Consider the following 21919-nt stretch of genomic DNA (forward strand, 5'->3'; position numbering starts at 1 on the left):
CAAACCATTTTTTTCTCCTTGCTGTCCAAGATACTTGAGCACAGCCCAGACTTTCTTCCTGGTGTTTGAGGCTGCTGCAACAGTAGGTGGCAGTGCAAGAGGCTGAACTGGGTAGGGTCTTACAGGCCAAAGCCCAGATCTCTGTAGTCCCTGGGTCCTAAACATAAATGGAAGAAAAAGAAACATCCAATTATTGACAGGAAAAAAATAAAGCAGGACTAAAAGTAATTAGATGAGATGACTAAAGTCATGACAAACATCGTACCTGTGAGTGGGGTCACTTGTTAAGTGCTGTGCCAGTGACGCCAGCCTAAACCACAAGGGCAGAGTGCAGCAGTGATGTGCTCTGACACACAGACCCCTGCGCAGGACTTCCTGACACAGCTGGTACCAGGAGAAGCTGTATAGTTGTTATATGCTGGTGGGGCGTTGCCCAGCTGAGCTGCAGGCCTGTGCTTCGCAGCAAGTCAGAGCCCCAGGACTACTCTGCGGTTGCTCTGGTCAGGACAGTGCAGGGCTGTAGGGTGAGCCTGCATGAACCAGCCTAGATTTGTGCATGTGCCTGCGTTTCCTGATGTTATACCTGTTCAAATAAAATCCTACGCGATTACTCTGTTAAGGGGAAGTGGAAAGGGAATAAGAAATGTAGCCGACCTGGAAATGTTAAATCTGAATTTATATCTTATGTAGAAGAAATAGAGGGAAAGACAGCATTACCCACATCGAAATCACTGAGCACAGGGAAGGAGCTGTTGAGGGTTTTTAAGAGATTGGTGCCCTAGCCAATAAAGCACATGCTTAAAACTACAGTCTTCCACATAAAATGAGACTGGTGCCACTGACTCTTAAAGCACTCCCTTGTGATGAGCTCGACGAACACCCACTTCTTTATCACGGGGGGTTTGATCTGATCTGAGCGATATGCCAGACCTGATGGATCTAGCACTAAAACACTGCCAGAACTTCTACATTGTATACCTGACCATGCCTTGACATGAAACGTTTCATCCAAAGTAAGTGCTTTTATTCAGTGGCAAATTTATCCCTGTACTACACTTACAAGTAGTTTTGTACAAGCTGATATGATGCAATTATGTGGGGGGAGGGATAATAAAAATAATAAAAAAAAAACCCTAAAACATAGCATGTTTAACACTGAAGGTAATTAATAGAACACCTGAAAAAACACCAAGTTTGTGGTTGATTCCCTAACCTTAGGAAGACATTAGACATAGAGATTAGATTTTAAATTAGATGGGACTGTCTGTAAGATACCATTGACATTCATGCAGGGCAGTCAGAGCCCTCTGTTTAATGCAAGAGGACTGCACCAATAACACCAAAAAAGTTCTGTTGTGTGACAGATGCTGGTCAGTGAGCTGGCATCTGGGCAGAGTGCCCCAGGTGAGCTGGATTTGTACACAGGAGGATGGAGGCAGGCAGCAAGCTGTGTTGTTTTCACTTTTGCAGCCTGTGGGGCTTGCATTTCTCCCCCTGTGCAGGTTGTTCCCTTTTTGTCGGGAGCCTTTGTGCTCATACAGTGTTTCCAGCTCCATCTACACATAGCAAAGCCTGGCACAAGCTTCCTTCTGTAGCATGACCTTGCTGCTATACCTAATGTCATATGTTCTGTTCTACTGAACAAGAAGGTTGCACATCCCGGAGGCTGTGTGGTTCTTGCAAGGAAGAGCAGCCCCTCCAGCCCAGGGAGCAGCACGTACATCCCTGCAGTGCCGGGCTCTGCAGTGCGGGCCAGCCGCGCATCTAGCACTCGCAGACTTTCTCCACACCCCAGCTTGTCTCTTACTGTCCCCGGGAGGGAGCTGGCTTGGCTTCTCCAGCTGTCACTCCAACAGGGAGCACACTCCAGCCCTCACGTCGTTCAGTAAATGCTCGGTTCCCAAACTGTCTGAGTTTCAAGGATGTTTTCTTCCCCTCCCTTTTCCCAGTTCCTGCTTAGAAGCATGCAGGGACCTTTCCCTCTGCAAATACCTTTTCCTGTTTTAGGGCTGACTCAGATTGCCAGCTTCCTGGGGAAACGCAGAACAGATGGTCCAGCCCTCATGGCAGACATGTACCGAGGAAAGACTTTCAAGGTCGGTGGAAGAGGCAATAAAAGACACATGGTGTCTTCAAGCTTCACAGCTCATTTCTCACTGTGTTAGCAGAAGGGAGGAAATCTGATCTCCAGGATGTCAGAGCACAAACTTTATATGTGGACCAAAACGCTTAAAGTGGGAGATCTCCTTTTGGGATCCCAACCCTACAGAAAGGCAGATCATTAGGGAAGTCCAGCAGAAGAAGCTGTCTGCTGTGGGCATGAAGAGCATGGTGAAGGCTGAATAGAGCTAGAATCATAAAAAAAAAAAAAAAAAAAAAAAAAAAAAGGCAGGGGGAAAAATATGAACCAGCTCAAGCATCTATCATCTTCATCCACACAACCCCAGCATCATACTAGTACAACAGTTTAACCAGCAACAGGTTTCAATACCCCAGAACAAGGATGCTCCCTCTGTCAAATACCACCCTCTGGTGACTGCAATTTACATTTCTTTGACATTTCCACCATGGCTATGAAGTCTCTGGTTGCCAATGTATTTTTTTTTCTTTTGCTCTAGTGCAAAGGGACAGGGCTCCCATGGACAACAGCTCTCCCTCTGCTCTTGCTAGGCTCAATCCAGGCAGAAAGCCCTCAGCAGCCATCCAGCCGTAGGTCCGAATTAAATCACATCCTCCTAAAGGAATCAGTTTGTCTCATGTCAAAGGCAACTTTGCTTTGCAGATCAAATTGAAACAAAACTCAAACACCACAATCAAGCAAATCAGACACTTTAAACGCCAGCTGGAAAGGATTAAACATTTATTTACATACAGATACATATGTGAGCAATTTCTAAGTATAAAAAGGACATTACAAATAAACATGAAGCATCATACATTCATCATCCTGGTCATCCAAAATACATTCCTTTCTCAACCCCACTGCACCACACTTGACAACAGGAACTTAGAGAAAAAAAAAAAAAAAAAAAAAAAGGCAGGTCCAATGCTTCTGACAGTCTGTGGTTCACAGTTTGGCGATTTGCTAACACCTATACCCTTTCCAAAGACAGCACTATCCCAGCAACTCGAGATAAATGGTCTGACCAAACGTAGGGCATTTTCTCCACTGAAACATTTGTGCTTGGTCATCACAAAACGTGTCCACTCCTCATCCTTTTGGCCCTGTGTTTAGGACGTTTAGGCAACCGGGGTTCTTGCTAGAGTTCTGTACATTGTGCTAAATTCACAGTTGTTGGGGAAAATACAGCAGGTCTTTGCAAAACAGCTGAATATGTGGGAAAAACTCCAGTCCAGGAAATTCCTTTAATGCTGTGACTTCACTGGCATGGAAGTTGCAAACAAAATGTTGCTTTTAGTGCCTAAGCAGGCTTCTAAACTACAATTCAGGCTACAGATGATGGTATAAAATGCACTTTGTTCATGGTGTAAAAAGAATTACGTGCTTCAGTATTGATTTGTTAGTAATCAAAGCTGAGAGTAAGTCAGTTTCTCTTCTGTGGAAATGAAAACACCTTTATAACTTCTCTGAAAACTATCATAGCTTTTCAGGAAAGAGGAAACATTTTAGACTTGAAAAAAAAACTAAACATAAGGCAGAGTACGGAGAACTTGTCAGTTAGATAACATTACAAAGGGAAACAAGTCAGTAAACATAGAATTAAAATACCTACTCAATGTATTAATGAATTCAAATGGGATCTGAGTGAGACTTTCTGTATAGATCAAAGGCAGTTGGGCAAAAAAAAAAAACAACTCAATCTGAAAATGCACAGAAGAGCCAAATATGTGCAGAAGAACAGAGTGAAGTGGAAATAAAAGCAGAGCAGAAAGAGGCTTGTCCCATATTGACAGCTGAGTGACTGCAGCTGCTCCAGTCTCAGGGGGTTTATTTATTTATTTTTCTTTTGTAAACAGCTGTGGGGAATGAAATGGATGTGACATATCTGCAGTGCATCTTGTCGTGCTAAAAAACATGGCACATTTAAACTGTTCCTCTAAAATCCAGAGAGAAACTTGTCGCTCAAAGCCAGCATAGCACCAAGCAGTGGGTTTCCCCATTACCCTCATTAGATGGCCTCTTCTCCCCTAAAATATTGGCTTAGGAAGTTGTTTTTTTTCCTTCAGCACTATGTGGAGGTCTGTGCTAAGGCTTTCTTCCAAACAGCTTGCAAGAGCAGCAACAGCAGTGCCTGAAATCACCACCACCCTCCCTGTCATAAACCAAACATTTCATCCTCACTCCATTAAAACGTCAAAACAATGTTCCCTGCTCCTCCACTCCCCTCTCCATAAAGGCTCGGCTGCTGGGGACGCCGTGGCTGCTGCATTTACTTCAGCTCATGCCCACGATGTAACCCAGAGCCTGGGTGATACCGGAGCGCTCCCGAAGCAGAGCATCCTGATCCCGGAGCATCTCCCCAGGTGGAGAGCAGCGTCTGCCTGCGTGTTGGTGATGTACTCGCTTGCACTATCCACCACTGATTCTTCTCTCCTGTTGGTCCCACAAAAAGGGAAATTCCTCACAGGCTGCCCTGGCTGAGAATAGGCTTGTTGAATTAGTTCGATTTATGCTTTCTCAGTAGGAACATCAAGGTGGCCCAGAAGACAAGCCATGGATGCTGACGTAAACTGCATCTTCTTAGAATCATGGGATCACAGAATATCCCAAGCTGGAAGGGGACCCTCAAGGATCATGGAGTCCAACCCCTGGCTCCACACAGCACCACCGAAAAATCAGAGCCTATGTCTCAGAGCGTTGTCCAAACACTTCTTGAAGTCCATCAGGCTCAGTGCCATGACCCTGCCCTGGGGAGCCTGTTCCAGTGCCCAACCACCCTAATCCTACTTCTAACACCCCATCTCCCCTGGAGAACCGTTTAGCACAGCTAAAAGTGTGACTCACACAGGCCATGTCATGTCCCTAGGCACCAAGGCTGGACACCAGGAGATGCTCAGCAGGGACAACTCCGTGGTGCCCTCACAAGCATGCATGTCCTTGGGAGTGGTGTCCCAAGATAAGCAGTGGAAAAAGATTGGCAAAGGTGGCATCTGCTGCTTCAGCTCGAGACTCAGTTATTTAATTATAGCACTAACCAGAGCTAAAATTATCTTCTGAACTTGCTGGAAAAGGAGAACGGCTTCAAAGAATGTGATCACATCCAGGAAGTGCTAATAGCTAGATATTAATGTGAAAACAGCATCAGAGAACAGCACGGCCAGCTTCTGTTTATCCACAGCCGGGACAGCTGAGCTCTTAACCCTGGCTATACTCTTAAAACCAGAACAACCTTTCCCTGGCAGCATTTACTCATTGTTTTCTCAGCTTCATCTGTATCTGGGTTTTCTTTCCCCAGTTACCCAGCTGACTGTGCTCAGAGGGGCACGTAACGGAGATGACATTTTCTCTGGATCTGTGATTCCCAACTTGTAGGGGGGAAAAAGCTTTTTTGTTTTGTTTTGTTTTTTAAATAAACAAAACACCACAACCACACCCTTAACTCCCATAGCAGTTTTCACTTCTGCTTTAAGATACAGCTCATTCACATGAGGGGCAAGGGTGTGACTGCACCCACGGGTGATGACAGCCGGCCACCTATCTGGGCTAGATATAGCGCAAAGGCGGCTTTGGGTCAGTTGAGCTCGGCGGTGAGCGAGGCAAGTCAGAGCAAAGCAGCAGGCTGATGTGGGAGTCTGGCATCTCAGCCAGGGCGATTATCCTGTCGTCTGTTTTTTCAGCCAAGATAAATCCTAAACGGAGGCAGATGGGAGATCTGTAACCTTTATGGGACATTCAGCTACAGTTCAAGGGGGTGATCGCATTTCAAAGACACAACAGGTTCCAGTTTGGGCTACTTTCCTTAGGATGCACTCGTCACTTGTGGGAAACCAAGTAAGTGGCTCCCCACCACTCACTGTCACCAGCAAACAGGACTGTCCTTCAAAATGATGATCCTTTGTGAACAGTAACTAGAGCAATTACTACCCACAGCAACAAGAGGACAGACTCAGCTGATACATGCAAAGAGAAGGTGGCTTCAAGAGCCGCGTTCGTTCAAACAAAGCTTATAAAAGATCTGAGGAAGAAAACATTTTGATATAACAGCTTTCACTGGGCTGTCACTACTAGAAGTGACCAGAGCATTTCCTTTAGTTCCAGTGGGTTTTCTTGTGAGCCCTAATACATCGATATTTGGGAGAGTTCCCATGCTTGCTCACCGGGAATACAAAGTGTCCTCTAGAAACACATTTTCTAACTGAATAAACTTCTGCTTGGTAGATGCTGGTAGGAGCGGCACGTGTAAGGCAATGGAGTACTTTGATACTGCAAGTGACAATACAGGAGAGTCTCGGGTAAGACCCAAATTCATAATTATTAAAATCCAGAGCAATCAAAAGCTAAGTCATAGATACATTTTGTAAGAGGATAGGATTGAGGAAATCCCGAGAGAACATAACCATCTCTTTATGTTGCATCTTCAGCTCCATACAGCCATCTTTCCCCTGGCACAAGGGGCTGTACACGGTACACACTGCTGGGAGAGGCTTTCTGGGACTGCATCTCCAGCTCCATCTGACCACGATGGCACCACAGCCCCCCAAAGGGCAGCACATCCCATATGTTTGCTTGGCATATTTTAATTGGTGGAAAATTTCACCTGTTTTCCAGGTGAATTCAGTCTCTGACTACAGAAATTATGTAAGCTCAACATCTGAGCATGATTTATGGACAGTTCTTCATGCTGGAAAGGCAGGACAAGCAGAAAAGCAGCTGATACAAAACCCTGTGGGTTTGACCATAACTAATTGCACCCCTTGTCAGCAAAAGCTCAAGCAAGCCTGTTGTCTCACGTTTGTGCACTGACAATGCTTCTGCATCACGAATTCCAACTTTCCCTCTTTTCAAATCACCATCTGCTGCATCAGCCTCAGTCTGCTGCTATTATTACTGATGCTGAAGGAATTCAATAGCCATTAACCGCTAAACGTAGACTAGCAGGAGCCCACCGTTACCAACACAGCTATTTCCAAAAAGACAAACAGCACCAGCAGGCTCACAGATTGTAACGGCTGTTTCACACGTTCTACAGCAAAGAACAAAGTGTCTTGTCTGACAATTCATTACATGTGGTTTTCATTAAATAATGATCACAAAGCCACTTAGCATTCAGCACAAACACGTATCCACCTGCATACTCCAACGACTTACCTGTAGATCAAACTGAGATTTCAGTATTAGAGGTAGGAAGAGGCACCCAGTGTCCCCTTCTTCTATAGAATTCATAATTTCACATTTTCCATCATAACTCTCTCTCTTGAAGGAAAGTTTGGACTTTTTTTTTTTTTCCCAGCGCTTGCTCTCTGATGGGGAACTCATATAAGAACAGAAGGGAGCCACAGCTTGTGCCAGTCAACTTGTGTTGCAAACATCTAACACAAAATACTCATGAAAGTATCTCACAAATAGTGAGCAGAAGCACAGAACATTTAGTGTTCTACCCGAGATCATCTCAATCTGGAAAGTAAGAGCTTTGACAAGTTAAATATCAGTAATACTGATTTTTCACTCAAGTGTTACCCTATGTGCAATGCCCCGAGTCTTGCGCTAAACAACCTCAAAGCTGTGCAGAACCAGCTGTGTCAGGGTCGGGTGGTCTTCACGAGCTCACATCAGGCTGCATTTGGCAATTTGGGGAATGCTCAAGAAAGACAACACTCTCCAGGACAGGCTGTACCACACAATCCAGAACAGCAGAAGCCACCGAATCCCACATATTTCTAAATCCTCTAGGTTACATCATGAGCAGAGACCAAAAAGGACCAGGACAGGCCAGTGCGTCAGATGACTTTTACATTTCCCCAACATCTAACGCTTACAGCAGCACTCTGCAAAGTGTTACCTAAATGACAAGCAAGATTTGTACCATGATTTCTACATCTTCATTTTTAGCACTAGTCACAAAAGAAGTGACCTAAAAATATCAAGAAAATATAAAAAATTGACATATGATACACCAGTCCCTCCTCTCTCAAAGACACGTAGAGTCAGCTCACCATTACAGATCAAAGGCACACCATGATACAGCCCAAGGAAGTCTTTTCAGGAAAATGTGAAAAAGCATTTTAAAATGCTACTTTTTTATTATTATTATTGTTTTCAGGATGAACTTACTGGCAACTTTTATGTCAATACAAAAGTTCTGTTATAATCTTCAGTAAATGCCAAATGATATTAAGGTGATTAACTTTAAATTACATCATATCACAGCCACGTAACTGCCAGGAGAGATTTATCCAGATCAGCTAAACTGAACTCAAACTTCTAAAAGTCATTTTCCATGAGTGCATTCACTGTCTTTCAATTTTGCTTTAATGTCAGTGTGTAAATTTACAATGCTTTATTCGCATATGGCACTAGAGGTGTAATAATAAATTCCATAATGCTTCCACTTCAGGGGTTTTGTAGAAAGAAATTGCCTAACAGTTACACATACACTGGAGTCTGAGATTAAGAGTACAAAGCATCAAGTAAACTACATGACACTACAGCCCTGAATGTGAAAGCTACTTGAGCAGAGAGGAAAGAGGCCAAGAAGATACTTTCAAGGGCTCCTCAGAGAACAGTTCCATAAGGTGATTGCTGGATGGGTCAGACACAAAATGATGCCACCTGCAACCTGCTGCTATTTCCACTTCACACTAGAAAAAAAAAGAAAAAAAAAAAAAGAAAAAGAAAAACCTCTACGAAATTGTATGCCTGCCTTTCATCAGGAACTGTATCTACAAGCTTTATTTTTATCCCAGACATATTGCAGGCTGCCACTTAAAACTGTGCTCTCTTTGAACCCTTATGTACAATCAGTGCACACAAAAGATTTTGGTCGTGCCTGGTGCATTTTTTCAATTCCACCAATATCATTTCCCAAGGCTAATTTTTCATTTCAGGACAATACCAATTAGAGGAGGGACAGTTCATTTTCTTATTTATTTATTTTATTTCTGGGAATTCCTTTCATCCTGTGTTGGATATCAAAGAAACACAGTCCTTTCTCACTATGTTCAAGCCTAGAAAAAGAGGTAATGGGATTTTAATGAACAGTGCTTATTAGTGTTCTTTTCCTAATCAAAGTTACACATTCAGAGGACAGCAATATAGTAAGACTATGCTTGGTCTACGGAATATTTGCTGAACTGCTAGCACCAAAGGAAGCAACAGAGCTGTAGCCATGTCTTCTCAAATCTTTGTCTGAAAATGTTGAGATATAACTTCTCTTTTTTTTTCTTTTTTTTTTTTTTTAATTCCATGTTCATGAAAGTGCCTATAGATGAGAGATGTAACACTATTTTAAACACCAGTCCTCCACGAAGACATGTGGGCAGACACTATGTATGTACGCATCCTAAGAATTCACTTGGCTGGCAGTCTAGATGATTGCCAGTGTAGTCCAGGTTCAGTGCTCGTTGTTGTGTTGTTTTTTTTTTTTTTCTTTTACAAAGGACCAAACACATTGTTCTGTAAGAGAGATCTTGAACTCTTCAGTGTCTTCTCCAAGAGAGGCTGATCTCATCACGTGCAGAAGGAAATGCTCATGTTCTGCATTACACGATCCACTTGTCCAATTCTACTATTTCCTCTCCCACTCCAGAAACTGCAAGAAAAATTAAATTTAAACCACATTATATTCTGCTACATTGCCATGCAGCTGGAGCTATCAGCCTGCCATGCTTCTAGGTCTGCAACCTGACTCAGGGGACGTCAGATGGGTCAAAGTGGCAGGAATTCCCTCCGAGGAGATAAATCCCAGCAAAAAATCCTGTGGGCCCATGGCGGATGGAGAATCACATGCCAGCTCTTTAATTAAAATTACAGCAAGTCAAATAGCTGATACTTTTCCCCTCTCCTGGTAAGGGGGATGAGACATTGTTCACAAGGGTGTTCTGCCGTGCCTCGCTGATCAGCCGGCAGGCTAAGTCCAGGAAGAGTTTTTCCACATTATCCGATTCTTTCGCTGAGGTTTCCAGATAGTACATGTCCTGTGCTTCGGAGAACTCTGCGGCTCTTTGCTGGGAGACTTCCCTCTTATCGGCTAAATCAATCTTATTACCTGCATTGGTGGAAGATTGTAGAGAGGGAATTAATTTGACTTCCAAAACAAAAGAAACACAAGTTGATATGGGATGAAGAAAAGTTTGGTACTGTACATATGTGTGGATAGGCCTTTTGATGTGAAACTCACTGCTTGCTCTCCCCTCCAAATAATGGATTCCCTGATACACAGGTCAGGTTCATTTAATATCAGCTCACTTAATGGAACATGGCCTGTGAACATCCAAGTCCGTCAGCTTTTATTTAGTACTAGTGCATCTGTTTGCTGCTATCAACTGACATTAAAGAATTTCCATTTTAATATCTATTGAAAATTCTCCTGCTCTGGCTCTGAGGAGCACTTAAAATGTCAATTATAGCACGTGAGACACTAAGTGTGATATTTCTCATGTCGTTACAAGCTTTAAAGGCAGTCTGGTACAGAAGACTGCTTTCCTATCTTAATTAAATATCCCTGCAACTGATTTGGCTGCTGAGGCTGGAGCACAGACGGGCTCGGGGGCACTCACAGAGCGAGGTGGGGCAAGGAACCAGCCCCCTCCTTCAGAGAGCTCATTTTAGCAGGGAGTTGATTAATGCCCCCAGCAACCATCTGATATAATTACAGCCTATTACAGGCCACTTCACTTCAAATATGATGTCTTTGCCATAAATTAATCTTACAAAGAAGGTAACAGAGCAGTCCCTGTGATAACAAGGGACTGTGTCCAGGGACTCGTCAGGTTCAGGAGGAAACCTCTCCTGGCCTTGTGTCTGGAGGTGGTGTGAGAACCAGCAGGAGAAGACTGCACTAGCAAGCCATCTCCCATTGCCCTTCTTTCATCCAATATTCCCCTTCTTTCCTGATGAAGCAATTTATTGAACACACTGTATACACTGCAGTTACTCTTTCTAAACAAATTCTCACTCAACACAAGCACTTTATGGGTGTTACCATGTTTAAAGTGTGTGCTGTGGAAGTTATTTATATTTCACGCTGCAGATGCTGATAATTAACTTAACATTCCCTAAAAAATCTTATGTACATTTGTTAGTCATTTATTAATTATTTCTGAGCCATTTGTACATGTGCCATACTCTTCTTCTGGAGTGTAGTGAGTTTCTTGTATGGCAGCTCCTTAAATCCCAAGACTCACTTGCAATACCATTGGGGCATGTAAAGCTCAAAAGACCTTTAAAGACACCTTAAAGGTATTTTATCATCCTCTAGATTTTTCTTTTAAACAGCAAGCTACTAAATGAAATAACGATACTGCAGTATGAAACTTGCCAGCTTTCCCCAAATTATTTTTCTATTGCTCTTTGTATGCTCTTTTTCTATTGCTCTTGGGCCTTTAAAAGCCAAGTCCTGACTATCAGATACTGAAAGCAGAGCATGCAGAAGCATGGGTAAGCAAAATAACCTTCACCTTGCATATAGCAGACAGATGGCCTGGGGTCTGTTTTAGCTTGAGTTGAAGCTGCTAGATTAACATGGCATTCAGTATTTATTTTTAGGTTTCCTAAAATCCAGACAAAAATAACCAGTTTTCCAGCTCTGTCTTACCCATGAATGCTAAGATGCACAGAGCATCCTGGTCTGGTTCCCACATCTTGTCCCACTTAAGCCAATACTCCAGCTGTCCACAGCTGTGGGGTACATCAACCTACAAGCATCACCAGCTTGAGCATATCCTCATAGATCTGTGGAGATCTGAGCTGGGAGTCACAAGGGATAAGCCTGCATTTTTAGCTCTGCCATAATCAATGCTTCAGTCCCCTATGGGACTGACCCGAGGGAAATATCCACCTCTGCACACAACAGCCTTCAGGCTTGAGACAGGACCAGACTTCGAGAAGCACCTAGGGTGTCCTGAAAATCTCCACCAGCATGCTGGGGTTGTCTGCTGGAGGAATGGTCCAAGCGGGTGGGTTTAAGGCACCAGCTACACCCTGCACCCACACATGGTTACAGCTCTGCTTTATTTGCACCAGTTTGAGCCTCCTGCACCTCCACGTCACGCAGATACCACTCCTTCCTCCCTCCAACACCTCCATCTGCCACCAAGTGCCCACCATCGCAGCACCACCCCGCGGAGGGAGGCCGCTGACTTACCCACTAGCACGGTGATGACCTTATTGCTGGCGTACTGCTCGATTTCTCGCAGCCACTCGGGGAGGCATCGGAAGGACTCTTCGCAGGTGATGTCGTAGGTCAGTATCAAGGCGTTGGCACTGCGGTAGTAACTCTGCGTTATGGACCGGAACCGCTCCTGGCCTGCCGTGTCCCAGATTTGCAGCTTTTGACACAACAAGGGGGAGTGGAGAGGAGAAAAAAAAATCATTTTAAGGTTTTTAATTGGTAGAAGCACTGTTTTGACCTAAACACCTCCAGGGTACAACCACTGCTGGGAAAACACTTAGCTCTTCTTCCCTTTGGCTTTCCATCCCCCAACCTTTTTTGCTTGTTTGTTTCCATTTCTGCTTTTGCAGATTGAAATGCAAGGCACAAAGTCAGCTGGCATTGCTGCCGACCTCCCCGGCAAGCTGCAGGTCCGTCAGCATTCAAGGGCCTTGCAGCATCTCCCTCGGCCAGAGCTGCTGGCTTGGAATTACAGCGCAGGCACCGGCAGCAGAAGGTCTCCTCTCTCCTCCTTGCCCTGCAGTCCAACCCACAGCAGGGTCTGTCCCAGAGGGAATAAGGAAGCCAACACGTAGCTCCCAAAGTTAGTTATTTATCCTGAGATGATGCACTGAAGGGTGGATACCACGGGAGTGGACAAAGCTCAGGTTTGCAGCTGAAGGCTCATCCAAGGACTCTGACACGTTTCCTCTACAAACTTCAGACATCCCTCCCAGCTGCTCGCCACCTTCCTTCCTGATGTGTAGAAGTGACTGGCATGTCCCTAACTACAGCTAAGAGGTCATGTGCTTAACCACTGCTTGGCAAACTCTCTGGGTCCAGAAAAAAACAACATTCATTTCGCAATATGAAACAAACCCGTACCATTTTTGTAACAACCATCTGACAGCTTTTGGTGGCTCATTAAAACCACAACTTTTCAAAAAGCAGGCAAAGAAAAGCATCCCAAATGAAAACATTTCGGCATAAAAGAGCATTTCTCTGCTTCAGCTTTTATTTTTTAAGCACCGCTCCCTGGAACTTAGTATGCGAAAGGCTGATTTCTAGCCAGAATCCTGAAGAAAAATTAAAAGTATTTGATATTTTTTCCATATATACAGCAGCCCATAATAGAGCAAGCCTTGTTCTTGCCCAGTTTCAATGTCAAACTAGGTCAGCTACTCATCATAAATACGTGAGCTTGAAACAAGAGCCCCCATTAGCAGCTTTCAGATGTGGGGTATGATTCTGAAAAAGTACATTTTTGCAGAGAAAGGAATTTGCTGCTGGCTCGCAGCTCCTGGCACCTCTGAGCTTAATCTCTCGGCATAGCTTTGTTTAAATAGCTGAATATGGCACCTGCAGTAAAGGGCCACACAAAACCATGTGTGACACTATTTGCACATAAAATTCAGGTAACAAACGAGTTCTGTTTAAAACAAACCAGCCTACAAACTCCAGCAGACAGAAAAAGCACAGATAATTTTGTTGCTGTTGTTGTGCAGCTATTTCCCAGGAAAAATATCTACAGGTTGGTGTAGTGGTTAACTCTAGTTAATAAATGCATTTCATTTATCGGAAAGATCTCTGACAGATTAAGACTTGATGTGACCGTGCTTTTCCACCGCTTTTATGTAACAGATTTTAAAATCAAAAGGGGGAGAGGGTTTGTAGCTGGGCAGGCCTGTGACTACCTGCAAAAAACAGTCACCTGGATGCCAATTTTCTTGGAGCCATGCTTTCCTCTCCCCTGACACTTGCATGTACATTTAGCTCTTAGTACGTTCAGTGCATATGGACACTTCCACCAAGTGCAGTAGGATCACAGGTGCATGCAGCAGAGCCTTGTCTTTGTAGCAGTGAGGATGCTTATCTTCGGCTGGCACTATAATTACTTTCAAATTTGTGTAGCCTCTCAGTACATACATTGCTCATATTTTTGGTTATGTCTGATGATTTGTTAGAAATGATCAGACATATATATATATGTATATATATATAAAACACCTAAAATTCAAAGGGCTGTCTCAGTTTACCTGCCAGCGAGCCTTAGTAGCCACTCACATCTGAAATAGCTTGCACACAACTCATGCTAGCAAGGCTCTTTCCTCTGACTTTCAAATGCAATTTTAAAGCCGGAAAGTATTTTTCCCAGAAATTCACACACACACACACACACATATAGTTTTTAAGTCTTAAAACTTTCTTGGTGAATGGCTCTGCTCTGACCCTGGATCCCAATGCCATGCAGGAGATGCTGCCCAGCACTGAAGCAGTCACAGCTTGGCACTGTTCCATGAGCTAGTGCCTCGTTTGACTGAGATGTCATTTTTCCCCTCTCAGCTCTGAGTCATCCCTGCTTTTCCCGCTTATTAAATGTTTACTCTCACTGGCGTTGCTTGCTCAGAAAGTTTCAGCTACAAGCTCAGTCCCTGCCTGCACTGATGCAAGAGGCAGAAAGGAATCATTTTGCCTTTCAGACTCTATAAGACTTGTTCAAACACCAAAATGTGTCCTACTAAACTTCTTCCCACACTGCTGTCATTGTGGCTGAGCTCTGGTGACTCCAACTTACTCCTCTGGTGGGTGATGGGAATGGGCTTTGAACACCCCGAATGGTGCTCATGACTTTCTCTTAAGGAGTCTGAATCCTCAGTCCAAACTGGTGTTAAACAGGATCATGTCACGGGAGCAACAAGTCGAACGTAGGCAGAACCTTGATGACTTCTCCTAATTTCTGATGTTCAAAACCTGGACCAAGAAGAAAACCTGGACCAAAACCTGGTACAAGAAGTGTTGTTGAGGCTCCGCCTGTACCTGGCAGGGACCACAGATGGCGGCGCCACAGGAGCAGCCAGGAAAGGACGGGTGTCTGAAGAGGATGGGAAAACCTTCCTCCAAGATTGCCTTTCTCCCTCTAAGAGAGTCTCAGTACAGTGGGATTACACCAGGTATGGAACAGATAAATGACCTCCACCTTCAGTGGAGTTCCACTAAACTATGTGCTGACAGCACAGGAGCTATGTGGGATGCTCAGCACTTTCCTGCCTGTTGCTCTGTCCCACAGCAGCATGTCGAAGGTTAACTCAGTCTGTATCTGATGAAGGTATCTACATCTCCCGTCCTCCACCTGCTCATTCTGCAAGGCCTTTTGGTCAAGGACCATCACTTGCCATAGCAAATGTACAGCTCCTCGTGCAGCAGGGTGGCAACCTCTTGATATGCTTTTAAAGTCTGATTTCCATCCAATTTTCTACTCAGAAAACCTCTGCACTGAAACATGGGTGGAAAAAAACACAGGGCTGAAAATCTGCACAGTCCACTGTTTCCATCCCATCACTTGCACATGCTTAAAAACAAGTTTCAATCCACCCAGCCACTGTCACACTGCTGCCACTCTCCCACCTGCTCATCACTAGATAAGATGAAGGCATCAAGGAAAAAAAATGTTGTTTTTCACTTCAATACCCACGGGCTTAATGCAGAAAAAATAATTCCAGGTGTCAAGGACCCTGGACACCTTGACATCAGGGGCTCATTCTCTTCTCCCAGCTCTCAAATGCCAATAGCTCTGGTGAAAGCTCTGCTAATGACTTAAGTAGTGCCAGCCAACATCTCTGAGCACTGGAACTGAACCATAGATCCCACAAAAGCATTAACTTGGGCCCTGGTGTGTTTTGGCCCAGACAAAATAGTTCCCTGACAAGCAATACCCAAGCTAGGTTCAGCAGGTAGCATGGGACAAGGAGTTGCCCAGTGATGATTTGGTTGCAACCACCCTGTCTTGGAAGCAGATAGTCAATAGTGCAGACATTGCCCTTCTTATGTCAACCTGTTGACCAAAGCACCAGTATGGTGAACATCTCCACTTTTCTCAGGTCTGTAACTCAACAGAAGTGGGAAACAAGCCTTCGTTCTTCAGAACCGCACCAGCCCAGCCATCTCAGGAGCTCACAGGAGAAAACCTTTATCAGGCACATCCCAGTGGGAACTCAACAGATTCCATCTTACCAGCAGTGCAGTAAATGGAGGCTGCATTGAAATGCTTCTTTGTGCTTTCTCAACCCCAGCCAGGCACCATCTCAGGATCTTCTGAGCAAGAACAGAGCTTTGCAAGATCTCATAGAATCACAGAATGGTTTGGGTTGGAAGGCACTTTAAAGATCACCTAATTCCAAACCCCTGCCATGGACAAGGACACCTCCCACCACATCAGGTTGCTCAAAGCCCCATCCAACCTGGCCTGGAACACTTCCAGGGATGGGGCATCTCCCCTTCCCATGCTCCTGATGGTGCATTTTCAAAACATGACAGGCAGTCCTGGACCTTCCAGCAGCAGGCATGCTGCAGCAAGAAATCCAAACTACGGTGCCACCATATGAGTTTATATTGAAAACCATCAGGTTCCTACCTTTACTTTTTCACCGTTTATCTCCACAGTTTTAATCATAAAGTCAACTCCAATCGTGGCGCCTTGGCCTGGTGGAAAAAGCCCCTGAAAGAAAACACAGTTTTGTTAAACAAGTTGTGTAGCAAGAAAAACTTCCCTCTGGGTGCCCATCTCTTTGCCATCCCTACTCCTCCCTTGCTCAATTCTCTGGACACTTAGATGGGAGGACACCTCCAAAGGAATTGCCCTGAAAGATGTGCCTGCTTCCTCCACCACTCAAAGCAGGGGGGACAGAGACCAGGGCAGGCTCTGCACACTGATCCATCTCCACAGCATCCATCCGAAGAAGCCACAAAATCCACTGCCACCTCCTTGTTACGGGGAGCTAAACAAAAGACCACATTTCTCCAGCACAAAGGTAACTATAATTCAACCCCTAATGCTGTTGCAAGCAGTTGATTTGAAAGGTAGGAAAGCAAACAGGAGGATGTATAAAGGGAAAAAGGAGAGGGGAAAAACCCTCCTGCTTCTGTGCACTCAGAAAAGGCAGGGGAAAGGCAGGCTGGGTCCCTCTGACCCAATTCTCCATCGCCTTGAAAGAGATGAGGAAAGGTCCTGCCACAGTGAGGAAAGGAATCCCCAGGGCATCCCCAGCAGCTCCCGCGTGGCCAGATCCTGCTCCCAGAGCACAGCCCATGGCTGGCAGTGCTCGATTTCGAGAAAGGAGCAACAGCCAACTGAACAAAAACAAGCAGAGTTTTCTGATTTCTGGTGTCCCAGCCTACAAAGCCGTGTTGTTTTTGGGGCACATCCATCCCCTATAGCAGCAGCAGCACTGCCAAAGTGCAGGCAGCAGTGACGGCTGCAGATTTCATGGTTAACCCTTTGGGACTAACCAGCTTCATTGCCAGCAGCTGGTACAGGCAAACCGCATGTTTAACATCACTACAGTTTTAAAACTTAAACTGATGATTCCCAGAAGGGACTGCAACAACAGCGACAAAAGAAACATAACTTGCATTTTAGAGTACACCATGCAAACTCTTCTCTGAGCCCAAATCACAGATGCCTAGTCCTCTTCCTGCTGTTCTGTTACAGAGGGAAAACAGTCCTGAAACCTTTGTATTTGATTCATTTTCCCCAGTCAGGTAGATATGGGCTGAGCTGGCCCCCACTGTTACTGCAAGCTTTTCAGGAGCTGGTGTATGTAAAGCCACAAATACAGGGAGCACAGATTTTTCCCAGGCAATGCAACATCTCATTTTGCTGCCAGAATCGCACTCCACTGCTTCAAACCATTATTAAATGCCCCTGGTAACTTTTCAGGTGCAATCCCTGGCCTGATATTTAACAGAAGACCCTGGGCTGACAGCCCAGGACCCAGATTATTTAATCATTTACTAATGGACAACATGAGAGAGAGCTTAGTACAGCAGCAGGCTGGTCCACCCTGGAGGGTCAGGATGAGAAGGTCCATAGGAAATGCAACAGGAGGTCCTTATAAACCAGAACCCCGGCAAAACCACGCACAGCACTAGTTACTGATGCAGTGCTCATGCTGGTACATCACCATGGGTGACATGGGTGCTGCAAGTGTGGATAACAAAAGCCTGTGGAGTGTGGGTGCTGGTGGAGACCTCCACGCTCCCACGTGATGCTCCACGTCTAGCTAGTGCCCGACCTTACCTGCGTGAAGCGTCGGACCAAGCAGGTCTTCCCCACACCGGCGTTGCCGATTAAAACAATTTTGAAGAGGAAATCATAATCTTCCATACTCATTTACGCAGCTGCAAGAGAGAAAGGAGGTGAGACAGCGTGAACCAAGGTGGTGGCCAAAGCTGTGTCCCCCACGCTGGGTGTTCAGCTCCACCGCAGGACGGCTCTGATTTTTGACTCCCTCCCGCTAGGGAAATGCCCTTTCATTCCCATTGAACTTTATTCCTCCAGCTATCAGCACAAAGGTCTTCCCAGCACGCGTGTGGCTACCCAGATAAGGGACAAGAGCCCTTCCCACCCCGCCCCAGTGGCAACACGCAGGCAGAGTCCACCTGGGCCAGCAACGTCAGCCACTGCACGGCCTCGGACAGTTTTTGGCTTTCGTGCCATCCCACGAGTCATCGTTGCTGCTTTTCAGCAGAGCAGGGATCAGGGAGGGCACAGGGGCAGAACAAACAGGGCAATTGGTTATAAATAAAAGCAGTGTTTGCTGTAAAGAAAAGTTCATTTGCTATAATATTACTAGGGAGCAGGGGGTAACAGCTGAAGTATATTAAAAGAGAACTTTTTTAAAGGAAGAAGGAATAATACATACTATTAAAAATATTGCAATTATGATGATGATCATTTAAAAAAAAATGTGAGGATAGCTTGGTATAAAAATATCAAATGGGAAGAGTAAAGAGAGGAGGCTCAGGGGAACCCAGCACACACATCCCTGTGCAACCCCCTTGCCATGATGCACGGACTGGCTTTTTGGCAATGTGTCAGGACACAGGCAGCATTGCCTACACGGTGGAAGACCCGACAGGCTTCCTTCAGACCCAAAAAGGACAGGGAGGACCAAGCAGACCCATGCAGCTTGCTGCAGCTGGACAAGAAGTGAGGGATGCACCTCTGTCTCCAGAGCACCCACGGGTGCTGCAGGCACTGTGGCCAGAGGAGGGGGTTGTAACCATCGAGACAGGCAGAAGAGATTCGGTCAGAGATTTGGGGCAGCCAGAAAAGCCCATGGTACTAAGGGATGTATGTGGTTTTGTGATGGGACTCAGTAGGTCAGGTGGACGGTTGAACTTGATCTTGAAGGTGATTTGCAACTGAGATGATTCCATGATTCTGATTGTATGACAGGGGAGCAAAAGGGCAGTGTGCCAGAGCAGTTGTATCCAAAAAAATACAGATACTATAGCTGCTGTCAAAGACCTGTCCTCAGGACTGGTCTGGGGTAATGGCATAGGAGACTTCGGTACAGAGACAGATCCATGAGCCATCAGTTGGGATATCTGCGTATGGTACCTAACCTACCAGCACATATAGATGATGGATGAGGAGACAGAGCCAAAGCTGGGAAGCACAGAAGATGGAGGGTGGTAAGGAAAAGGCAAAAATAGGGGGAAAAATGTATTAGGGAATTGCCATCCTCAGTCAAGCCCCAGATTGCTCACAGAGTTTGGTCAACCCAACAGAGCACACTGAAACAGCTCTCCAAGCACCACCAAGCACATGATGGACCTGAAGGCAACAGCTGCACCAATGCAGCTGCTTGGTGTCTATGTGACCCTTGACCTCTCCAGGAGCCTAAAAACAGGCTAACCTCACCAATCAGTGACTAATGAGCTATATCACATTAGCAGGCAGTGAGGAGGGACGCAGCTGAGTCACTACAGGGACGCCTCACAGCTGAGCTGGAGCTACGGTCTCCTGCACGCTGCCACCACACAGCAGCAGCTGGAGAAGCCCTGAAGATGCTTGAACCTCCCAGGAGCAGGATCTTAAAAGAGCAGGCTTTAAAAATGCTCTGGTTTGTTTTCTGGGACTGTTGTTCTGTGTAATAGCTTTGTACTTCCATGCCTGGCTTTCCCTGGATGATAAAGACAGTCTTAAGAACATGCTGATGGTACTCATAATCAAGGCTAAATGTTAATGCACGGCTTCAAGCTTTCAGACAAGCCAACATGGAGAAAAATGTGATCATCTACTAAAAGCTATTTCAAGACTAAGGAGACTTGCTCAGCACTAGATAATTATCCCTGGGATTTTTCAAATCCCAGAGGGCATTGCTTCCCTGGAGCAATTTCATTTATATTACTTGTACCCTAAACAATCCAACATTCAAATTTATCTTCTCGGGAAGCTTAAAAATAAACTTCCTCTGCAGATCTTTGAGCTCAGAAACACTAAATGGCTCAGACATACCCTAGAGTTATGTCTGATCCCCTTCATTAGGCTCCAAGACTAATCATATGTGATAACGACCCCAAACTGGAACTGAAAGAGAAGCCAGGGACATAAAGCAAACGGTGCAATGATGAGATTAAATGCCAGAACTCAAGCGACATAAAAAGGGTACAGTGGAAGTGGGGGCATGGGAGGGGATGGGGGAAAGTAAAGGAGGGGTAATTTGGAGGGGCAGCTGGCCGCTGAAGCTGACCATCGTTGCCCTATCGCCCCCATCCACAAAAACTGCTGTTCCTGCCTCTTGTGTGCCCACACCCTCAGCCACCAGGCAGGCAGCGCCAAACAGAAAGGCATTGCATCAGTTACCGTTACGAAATCGCCTCCTTCGCAACTCAGCCTTTCGGCCAAGTGACCCTTCCTGCTGACTCAGCCTCCCGCAGCCCTCCCGCTCCCCAGGGAAGATGTGTCTCAACCTCTGCCCGCTCTCCTGCCGGGAATGCTGGTCTCGGCAGTACATCACACATCACTTCTTCTTTTTTTTTTTTTTTTAAGGATATAATTCTTTTCTTCCTTTTCATTTTTTCCCCCTATTTTCTTCTCTGCTTTTTTGTGCTTCTAGGCACAGGGCTCTGCCTTGCATCAGGACATTGCTCTAGGGCGCTGGGGCCGCAGCTGCCTGTCCCACCCTTTGGCACAGACAAAACCCTGCAGCAAGGGCAGGGAACAGGATGCCCACCCATGCCTCAGCAACCCTTCACCACCAAAACATTTCTTTAAACCACCACTCTCATCAGAAACTGGGCCAGCTACGGCACAGAGACATGCCCTAGCTTGCGGCAGGACAGAAAACCAAGTTTCATGGCTGTTTTTCCTGGAGGCAGTTTGTACATTTCGCAGCCCAGCCAAGCCCCAGCTGCTTGTGCCTGCCATGTGCTGCTCCCACCACTCGCAGGTCAGGCAGAGATCTCAAAATGAAGGAGTTTTGCAGGGTTTTATTTAACCGGGGTCACTGCTCTGTTTCAGCACTCAGCCCCTCACGTGGATTTTGTGGGGCAGGAACAAGTGGCCAAGATGGGTGACTCAAAGCTGGGTGACCACCAGACAAGGTCGTCTGCCCGTGGCTCTGCAGCCTAGGGATGGCAGGACACATTCCAGGCTCAGCTGACTGTATTGGGCAAGACAATGCTCCAGGTATTTTTCAATACTTAATCCTAATTCAACCAGAAGGCTGTTGAGATCCATCCGTAATGAAAGCGCACAGCAGGGATGGGTGCTTTCACCCCTTCTTCCCCCTCTGCTAGCTCCCACAAGCAAGCTCACATGGAGACACCCAGAAAAGGACGTGCAGAAGCCATGGGCTGCCTAC

The 21919-nt window shown here is 45.6% G+C and overlaps 1 protein-coding gene and 1 long non-coding RNA gene across 2 annotated transcripts in view; both read right to left on the bottom strand.

Annotated features, from left to right (window-relative positions):
* Positions 1-2843: 2843 nt before the first annotated feature.
* LOC118168895 lies at positions 2844-21668 on the bottom strand. Its single transcript, XR_004751845.1, has 3 exons — positions 21657-21668; positions 20632-20637; positions 2844-6326 (listed from the first exon to the last, which is right to left on the bottom strand). It is a non-coding gene; the product is annotated as an uncharacterized LOC118168895 (long non-coding RNA).
* Positions 7401-21919, bottom strand: part of RAB30 (RAB30, member RAS oncogene family) — a 44150-nt gene continuing 29631 nt past the window's right edge. Inside the window, exons 2-5 of the mRNA XM_035329591.1 lie at positions 18346-18446; positions 16681-16764; positions 12264-12447; positions 7401-10166 (exon numbers count right to left, since the gene is read on the bottom strand). Of these exons, the coding sequence (XP_035185482.1) occupies positions 9916-10166; positions 12264-12447; positions 16681-16764; positions 18346-18438 (612 nt within the window). The 5' untranslated portion in view covers positions 18439-18446 and the 3' untranslated portion in view covers positions 7401-9915. The remainder of the gene's footprint in view (positions 10167-12263; positions 12448-16680; positions 16765-18345; positions 18447-21919) is intronic.

Source organism: Oxyura jamaicensis, chromosome 1 (genome assembly GCF_011077185.1).
Source record: "Oxyura jamaicensis isolate SHBP4307 breed ruddy duck chromosome 1, BPBGC_Ojam_1.0, whole genome shotgun sequence".
NCBI classification, from domain to species: domain Eukaryota; kingdom Metazoa; phylum Chordata; class Aves; order Anseriformes; family Anatidae; genus Oxyura; species Oxyura jamaicensis.